Source organism: Macaca nemestrina, chromosome 2 (assembly GCF_043159975.1).
Source record: "Macaca nemestrina isolate mMacNem1 chromosome 2, mMacNem.hap1, whole genome shotgun sequence".
Lineage (NCBI taxonomy): Eukaryota > Metazoa > Chordata > Mammalia > Primates > Cercopithecidae > Macaca > Macaca nemestrina.
Window position 1 is genome coordinate 171,997,960 of NC_092126.1, and position 9,677 is coordinate 172,007,636.

A 9,677-nucleotide genomic window follows, 5' to 3' on the forward strand; every position below is an offset into this window, starting at 1 on the left:
CATGCCACCACGCCCAGCTAATTTTTGTATTTTTAGTAGAGATGGAGTTTCACCATGTTGGCCAGGCTGGTCTCGATCTCCTTACCTTGTGATCTGCCTGCCTTGGCCTCCCAAATTTCTGGGATTACAGGCGTGAGCCACTGCGCCCGGCCTAACATGGCTTTTAAGACCTCTAAGTATGTTGCCACTTTACTCCCTGACATTCTCCTCCTTGTAACCCACAGTACAACCATAATAAACTATTTTGGTTTGTTAAATGCGCCATTCCCTCTCTTCAAGATTCTCACCTGTTTGATTTCCCCTTCTAGAGCATCCTTACTCTGTCTGTCTTATCCTGAGGGCTAATTTCTGTGTATTTTTCAGAGTTTAGTTTATTCATAATTTCCTCCAGGAGGCCTCCCTAGTCTTGTTAAGATGCCCTTGCCATACGCTTCTTCCAGCAGTAATGTATACCTCTCCAGTCATCCTACATAGCATATTGTGTTATAACTGCTTGATTAAATGTCCATTTCTCCAACTAGACTGTCAGCTCTCTGAAGGCAAGGACCATGTCTATATTGATCATCACTGAATCACCAGTGCCTAGGAGAGAGTCCAGTATATGGAAGAAAATTAACATACATGTTGAATAGAGTAAAAGAAACAATGAGTTTCTCATCTTAACCCACAGTATCCATAATAACTGCTGGATCATTTTGTTTCACTTCACTCTTATGCAGTTATTTTAGGGGGGGCTTTCCACCCATTTCTGACTAACTCTTTCAATGGCTGCTTTTTGCCATCAGGATGACATTCAATCTTGGCATGGGCATATAAGGCTCATTAGGATCTAGTTCTTGCCTACTTTTCCAGCCTCACATCTATTCCTTTCTTTAAATAAAATCCGTGCTCTAACCACACCAGACTGGTTGGCTTTGCTTAAGGTCACCATGCTGTCTGACTCCTTAGTCCCCTCTGCACTGTGACATCTGGCTTTCTACTCCTCACTATTTATATTTCAACCCAAGGGTGCTCTTGGAAGTCCAACCAACCAAGCTTTTCTCCTACTACCAGTAACAGAATTGGGTATTGGTTTTCTGAGTGTTACAGACCCCATGCATTTTCTCTATCATGTTTGAATTTTGGCTTTCTTCTAAGGTCATATTTTCATGAAGAGCAGGGAGAAGAATCTTGCTGATCTGCGTGATCACCTGATTTAACACAGTACTTGGCACAAAAGGGCATTCAGTAAATACCTTTTGAGTTAATGATTTTCCTTTAAATGAATACAATTTTTTAAATATAGGCAATGAGAACCAAAAGAAGCAAAAGGAGTAAGCAGGCACTGATGTATATTTTTAGCCAAATTAACACAACACACTCATATAATTCTTGTGAGGATCCATATGGACACCTACTGCCAAGATGATCACCTACACTCAAACCTGGGGAGGGTGGACGAGAACTGTTTACACCTTTCTTTGTTTGGCATTTATTTAGGGAGGGGTGTATCTGGTTTCAATTGCACTTTAAAAATAATGCTTTTCATATATAAGCCTTCAAATCATACATGTTCCTAAAATATTCATCTCAGTCTGACAGGGCCTAGGAATTTTTCAGTTCCACCATTACTGCAGACTGCTGCCGCACTCCAAGACATTTGCATTATAGCACACAAATGGGTACTATTTTTTCCTTTATTTTCATCTTGACAGGTCTGAACAGAAATAAAAATACTGATAGAATATTCTCTAAGAAGAAATGATACTTTACAGCTGACAGTTCTAGAGTAATTGGACATTAACAAAAAAAACCCCAACTTGTTATTTTCTTAGAAAATTTTAGCTGCTTAGTAGACAATGAATCCACAGAAGACTGCCTGTGTTTCATAGATCATATAACCTAGATATCCCCCTTAGAGCAATGCAGACCTCTGTAGCTCAACCTGTTTTATCCTGAAGTTACCTAGAGACCTACTAATACAATCCTCCCATGTACTTTGATCCTCACAGTGTTCAGTAATATAATCCAAATTCCTGTCGATGTTTCACAACACAAGAGAGGTGGAAGACTCCTGCTTAACCACAAATGTAAATACTAAAACAAATTTAGCCACAGATCTCCTCCACCTAAATTTGGTTCTTGATGCGTGTTCAAATTCTTTTCACACACACAAACACACCCACCTATTACAATGTCTACAAATAATCCCTCCTCTGCAGGCCTAGTTTGAAACTCTAACTGGGGTTAGTCAGCATTGGCAAAGTGGTGTGCGATTTTCCCAAAGTTGCAGGACGCTAAAGCACTTCACTAGCATTACCTTTAGTGTGCCTGTGCTCCTAAGTTCCTAGAGGCAGGAGAGAAATGTAGAAGCTACCTGTCAACCTAGCGGAGGTCAGGTCAGATCACATGTTAGAAACCAACTCCTCAGCTTCAGAAACATGTCTGAGAGAGGAGCTTGCAGGTGGAAGCAGCACGCTCCAAGGGTCTGAAGTGTCAGTGGGTGTGTTTTGCAAGATATTTATGACGGGTGAACGATAGCAAGTATTGAGATTTGGGCCCAGTGGAGGTTGAGGCTGAGGCTAACATCACAGCTAAGTATCTGTGCATGTGTGTGTGTTGGGTAATGGGTGGTGTATGTGTGTTGCATGTATAAGTGACGTATGTGTTTGGAGGGATGATGAAGCTATTATTCCAATAGCTGGGGGAAGGAATTATAAAATATGTATAAGGATTTGTTCAAAGAAAAGCATTTTGTAACATTCCCACTCTCGAGCTAGGAACAAAATGACTGGGTTAGGAAGGCAAGTGATGAGGAAACGAGGAGAGCAGAAAAAAAGCTAAACAACATGCTTCTGTCACAGAGGGCTGAGTTTTTCCCAAAGGCTCTGGATATCTGGGGATGACAAAGTCTGACAGCTGAATTTGGGATGGGACAGGACAGAGTAAATAACTAAAGAAAGTTTTCTGGCATCTTGATCAGCCACCCCATATTGCATCTAAGACATCCTTGGCACTCACAGCCTGAGCAACCCTCTGTATATCCTTCCCTTAACTTTAAAGCTTCCTTTGCAGGGCAACCATTCAAGTTACCCTAATCTGATCAGACAAAGAACACTGAGTCAGAGACAGTTTAATTGGACAGTCAGCTCTGTAACTAGATTGTAAATTACCTGAGGGTATGAACTGCATTTTACACCTCTTTTTTGTTGTCCATTCCAGGCACAGGCTTTCAATAAATGAATGTTCTGATTGATTTTTTTTAAAAAAGATACATAGTAACAATTGTTATTATTATATAGTGCTTATTTTGTGACAGAAAGCATACTATATGAATGAATTTATTTCTCACACTAAGAAAATGAGGTGGTGCATAGATTACCTCTGTGTTACAGAGAAGGACACTGAAGCACAGAGAGGTTAAGTAATTTGTCCAAAGTCACAGGGCTTGTAAAGGGCAGAGTCTGTATTTAAATCCACATAGTCTGGCTGTAGCATTCATACTCTTAACCAATCCATGATCTTTCTTTTTATAGACATGTGTGATTCTGGAAATCTTTGTGGCTTTTGTGATTTGCGGGAGGACAGAGGGCTAGAGAAATGATGAGCTTTTTTAGGAGTGAAACCTACTAATGAAACCACCACAGTCATAGCATCTTTTTATTTTTCACTGTGGCCACCCAGAGGGGGGAAAAGCAAAACAAAACAAAAATAAACTATCCTCATTTAAGAGACCATTTTGGTCTCGTATGATTTTTTTTTTTTTTCATGATTGAGTCAGCCTTGGTAGATTCAGCTTGGTCCCTGGTTTCCCACAACCTCAAATCCTGTAGAAGAATGGATTTGTTTTAGGCCAACTCATGGTTCATGCTATCCTCAGAGTAGAGCCAAACAAAACTTCTTGTTATACAATTTATTTTGTGCCCTTTTGGGGTGGTCCCCAAATCTCCTTCGGATATGCCAGATCTGGTTCAACTTTCAGAAGCAATATCTGAGTAATGACTCCATCCTGCTCCACTCAGGGATTTTGTCTCCATGTCACACATGTGGGAAGAGGGTGTGGGGCCACAGGAGGAAGACCTATAGAAATCACCAAGTGCTCAAGGGCAAAACTGCTAGGAAAAGGACAGGATTCCAGAAAGGCAGAAAAGAAGAGAAGGGAATGATCACTAGCAACATGAGAACAGAGAATCGTCTGGGAATCGGAGAGCAGTGAGCAGCACCTGTGGAAGGGTTGATCCTGGCAAGGGAAGACCGGGGACCAGGTCAGATCAGTGGAAAGAAAGCAAAGAGGGGAGCAAGAAATGAGATCTGGGAGAGGCAGCAGCCAGGCAGCAAAGATGAAAAGCTCTAATCTGACAAGGGAAGAAGGAAGGCAGGAGGGATGTTGGGTGAAAGAATTGCTCCTAGAACAGAAGTTACACAAGGCCTCTTCTTCTGACTCTTGTGACCATTTCAGCCTTAAAATTTTCATTTCTAATGGGGCTTAGTGATGAGCCTTATCAAGCCTAATCTTCAGGAATATTACGTGCAATAACAAGAAATGGATTGGAAAATCTTCATATGGTTTCATGTGGTTATTTGTGAAAGCTGAACTTAACCAATCTCTAGCTCCCATCACAATGAAAAACAATGGTGGCTGCAAACCATGTTTCTAGCATTCTTACTCCATACTTTCCATACTTTCAATTATTCACTCAACTGTTACCAATGGGCTGCTCTGTTACCTTCTACTGGGATTTAGGATTATAAAGTGAAATAAGATATTTTCTGTCAGCAAGTTGTTCACATGGGAAAAACATACACTTAAAAATAACAATGTGTTGAGAAGTACTCTGACAAAGAAACTATAACAGGGATATGGAGGGACCAGAGAGGGTGTCCTCTAGCCATTTCCCTCATATACCCCCATTTACCCCCATACACCCCCATCCACCTGGAAAGTCTCCTTCCCAACCCTAACTCTCAACCCATATCCCTTGAAGTCCTGACCATTCCTCACATTATAGATCAAATGCTATTTTCTCAACAAGGTAGTTCCTAATCTCAGAAGGTGGAATTAATCTTTCCATTCTGTGTGCCTCTGTAACATGTTATTTATATCTCTGGTGTAAAATTTATTCTAATTAGTTCTTTTTAAAAAAACTATGTATGATGAAGGTAGATATAGATAGATAGATAGATAGATAGATAGATAGATAGATATCTATGGAGGTTTCTTAAAGTGCAGTTAGGGTCTGGTGAGGTAAAAGTTCATTTACATCAAGTAATCTACAGCCCCCTTTAAGAGGCTAAAGTGAATAGACCCTGCTGCATTCTGGCAATTGTGAAACCTTGTTTGTACATTTTCTTGTTTTGAAGAGGCATAAAAGAAATAGCCTTTAGACCTAAAATGACCCAGTCATTCCTTCCAGCTCTTTCTACATTGGACAAAGAACAGGGAACAAAATAAAACAAAACAAAACAAAACAAAACTCAAATTAGTCACATAATTTTTAATCTGGAAAGGACTCTATATTTCATTTAACCCAATATCTTAATTACAAATAAAGAAACTATATTCTGAGAAATTTAGATACTTATTCAATATTACACAGCAAGAATCAACGATAAATTTTGCAATCCTTAAGTTTGAGGCTCTTCCCAATAGAACCTTCCCAAAATGTAAACCAAGCAGTTTACCTTTAATAAGAAAGAAAGTGTTTTTTTAAAAAATGGGACAGCATTAAAATGTACAGAGAAAAAAAAATTCATTGAAAAGCAGTATACATTATAGAGAAATGTCTTCCCATTAGTCCATTTGTCCACAGAGAACATCATGCTTTCACAAACATCAGTGAAAATGTTTGTAGAGTTTAAAGCTTTAATTTAAAAATCTGTCCTTTATGATGTCTGGATCCTTTATCCTTCAGACCTCAAATGATTCTATACAGTTAGCAATAAGAATTATTTTGAGGTTCTTCTCCATGATATTTTAGTATGTTTGGTGGTAGTGGCCATTAACAGGTGTTCTTAACAGTTGCGGAAGTAAAATAATACATCAAGGCTCTGTTGAGAGGTGCACATTTACACATGTTCTCTCCCATCATGACTTAGGCAAAGGCAGCAGGTGCACTCAAATGTGACACAGTTTACTCCATCTCAGTCCTGCTATTATTGCCAGAGGGCTTGTCTTTTCCCTGCCCTTTCCCACGTCCCCCTGCCCCATCGCCATCCTGATAGATCTGACCCAGTCCTATAGACACCCCAGATTGGGCATGTGGGTGTGCACACACCCACACACACCAGGTTGAAGCACTAAAATTGAATTTAAAACTTACTGGGTTCCAATGCTAAACAGGCATATGTATATATAATATGTATATATGTACATGTGGATAGGTACATAAAATATGTATTTATCTACCTATATATTCAAAGTGATAATCCCTTAGATAAATACCACTCGCTTTTAAAAATTCTTTCATTCACTGCACAGGATGGTCTGAAGAAACTGGCTTTTAGTTAGAGACTACATCCACTGCTCTGCCATTCCCAAGGACCCCTCAGGGGCACAGAGACAGTACCTCAGTTTTGCAGCTACATAGGGGTTTAAATACAACTTCTACCACTTCCTATTTGTGTGATCTTGAGAAAATCACTTAACCTCTTTGAACAATAATTTCCTTAATTCTAAACTGAGGATGTTAATACCTACTTCATGAAGTTAGGAGGACTGGAGGTATTGTATGCCAATGGGTGCTGCATGGTAGTGCTCAGTACATAATAGCTATTATGATGCAGATGATGATAAGAGGGAAGAGTTAAAGAGGAAATGGGGGACGATCATGGCCCCCATTTCCCAAATGCCTTCTATATTTCGGGATTTCTCAGCAAGGATTGGTAGAACTTGACTGCTAGCCTTTATCTGGTGAATATGAAGCTCGAGGTAGAGGAAAGAGAACTAGTAGGGGGAAGTCCATGAATGGCTAGCATTTAATGTTATTTTCTTGTCTTGGGCCTACACATACATACACTTAATGTCCCTTCCAGTGCTGAGGAAACGGCATTTCACAGTAGTGAATTCAGCATCTTTTGAGGAATCAAAGCCATTTTTTTTTCTTTTTGCTTAGCAGGACCGGACTGCACAAAGCTGGGTGAAAGAATTCACGTGATCTCCATGGTGGCTAATTATACAATTTCCAGTTTCAACAGCAGGTCCCAGCTATTTGCTCCCCCGCTACCCCAGCAATTCTAGTAACTGTGAGCTATCCTATGGATCACAGAACAAATGCCCAGCTCCTTTCTACAGTCATGGGGTCAGAGTACACAGCCAACCCACTAGCAGAGCTGGTGTTGTGGTTTGAGCCATCCAAAGTACAAGGAAGGAGGAAGCCCCAACCTACCCCGGACATGCCCTGAATGACACAGCCGTTTAGGGCCTGCCTAAGATGCCATTCTGTTTGCAAACACATACTACCTGCCGTATCACTCAACAAAATAATTCCATCAGAAGGCCTGAAGGCAAATGACTAATGTTAAAAGTGGCCCATGCATCATTTCAGTGACAACTCCACAGGCGCCAATTAAACATGGAAAAGACCTGTTCTGAAGCATGCCCATCTGGCATTTCCCAAGGAGCTGTAGTCAATGGCTGATAAAACATACGTGATCATAACTATAAAGAAATTTCGCAGCCCTCTCCTTGCTCAAAAGCAACCGGGGCCCATGAGGACAATCAACCTGGAAGACACCCAAAAGATGAGGTGAGTAAAGAAAAGCCTGCATCTGAAGCCAGCACTGCTCTTCCTTGTGCACAGAAAGCAAAGATCGGGAGTTGCATGTGGTCATATTTTCAGCCACCAAAAACAAACAAAAAAACCAACCAAACCTCAAAAAAGCCCAGACGGGTCTAGGGAATGCTTGGGAGTTTGTCTGGTAGTCTATGGTAAACTTCAATTGTTATGTCTCTGAGTGAAAGAAAGGATGGGCAGTAGTCCATCCCCTGCTTCTAGGAGTGCTTTCCAGTATCCCCATTGTAGGACCTGCTCAGCACACCAGGCCAAACTCACTGTCCAAATATCCTTCCCTAGAACCATACAATAACCACCTTCTGAGTGGAAGGAAGAGGACACACTTAACAAATGAAGTCAAGGCATAAAACCTCCAGCAGAGAGACAGTGGCTGGAGCAGAAATGCTTTTCAAGGCTGCAGTTCTAAATCAGTCAGGCAGACACCTGTATACATACATACATAGAGAGACAAAGCTTCAAACACCACCACCTCCTCACACCTAATGACTGCCTGTGATGAGAGTTTGCATTCTCTATTCTGGCTTTTCTAACAACAAAAAATGTGTCTTTATACTCAGTTCTGATTCTGAACCTATTCTCTAATGCTTATCCATTTTTTGTTTTTCCAATACACAAGGTCAGATAAATGAGAAATAAAATATTTTTCAGTTTTAATTTTGATCCAGATCTAAATTATTTGTCACTTTTAATTCATTACCTTTGATTTCCCCTTCAAGTGATTTAAGTCAATGCACCCCTCACATACACATAACAACAGTAAGAAGGATAATATTCTTAGATTGGGGCTAGCAAATATAAGCAAAACAAACAAACAAACAAACAAATAAAAAACCCACAAGCAAAAACAACGATGCTTCCGTTTTCATGAGTCCTTTTACCAATGATGCAGTGTACTGAAATCTCTTCAAAGCAGTTGCTTCAGTGTTAAGTTTTTGGTTCGAAAATAAAAAGGGGTCACTGACAATTAATTTCTCAGCACAATAGAAAAGCAACCCAACCCCTTAACAACACTAAAATGGCAGAATTAAACACAGTGGGAACAAGTAGGAATAGACGAATACCTGGGATTGCCAGATTGGAAAGGGGGAGGTTGTGGAGGTGAGGGGGGAGCGAGGCCATCCAGTCGGCATTGCAGACCTCCGATGATGTCTTTGTCCCGCTGGGGTTGGGAGAGCAGATGGTCCCCATTCTGAGTTTCCTCCTAGCCTTCCTAACTGCTAGCATCCCTGTTGTTAACAAACTGGCCAGTCTCAGCCCAGTGCCACTCACTCAGTGATCATCACTTCTCCGGCTCTGTGGACGTTTCAGGGCGACGCTTGCCACGCCAGCCTTTCCAAAATGCCTTTCTGGCTGGGAGACGGGGCAAACAGATGGATCCCTACCCACTAGCACCCGCAGTCCCCACTCTCCCCGGCCCAGCCTCTGCTCCACTCCCTTAATCTGCTCAGTCCCAGCTCCGTTAAACTTCTTACGTTCCCCTCTGGAGATGGGGGAAGGTAGGCCCCTACAGATAAATCTTACAGAAACGGAAAGTCCGAGGAGTAGCCACACCCGGAGCCACTCACAAGACAGGTGCCCACCCAGTGTACAGACATGCCTGCCGGTCCATACACATGTGGCGCCCGGGCGCGCCGGCTCTAACCTGATTTATGTTTCTATATGTGTCACTGGGCTGGTACACAAGCTGGGCCTGCCTGCTACTCACTCCCCCGCTTCTCTGCACAGACGCCCCCTGCCCTGTGGCTTCCTGAAAGACACACAGAAGTGCAGCCGGCAGCACCCCGACTCCCGGCAGCCCCTCCCCGCACTGCCGGGCAGATTTGCCGGGCTAGGCGGCCCGTGATTGGCCGCTGGCGGAGCGCGCTCCGATTGGCCAGCGCCCTCCGGGCTGCCCCTCTGTCCCGC

General features: G+C 42.0%; 1 protein-coding gene and 1 long non-coding RNA gene across 3 annotated transcripts in view; one reads left to right on the forward strand and one right to left on the reverse strand.

Moving 5' to 3' along the window:
• The window catches only part of LOC105470410 (phosphatidylinositol specific phospholipase C X domain containing 2), a 52,579-nt gene extending 42,997 nt beyond the window's left edge, over window positions 1-9,582 (reverse strand). Inside the window, exon 1 of one of the 2 annotated variants that reach the window (XM_011722388.3) lies at window positions 8,834-9,582. In XM_011722388.3, the coding sequence (XP_011720690.2) occupies window positions 8,834-8,996 (163 nt within the window). In that variant the 5' untranslated portion in view covers window positions 8,997-9,582. The remainder of the gene's footprint in view (window positions 1-8,833) is intronic. The other variant, XM_011722387.3, reaches the window with a different exon arrangement.
• On the forward strand, window positions 6,781-8,177 carry LOC139362067 (uncharacterized). Its single transcript, XR_011620363.1, has 3 exons — window positions 6,781-6,889; window positions 7,095-7,724; window positions 8,052-8,177. It is a non-coding gene; the product is annotated as an uncharacterized lncRNA (long non-coding RNA).
• Window positions 9,583-9,677: the final 95 nt, after the last annotated feature.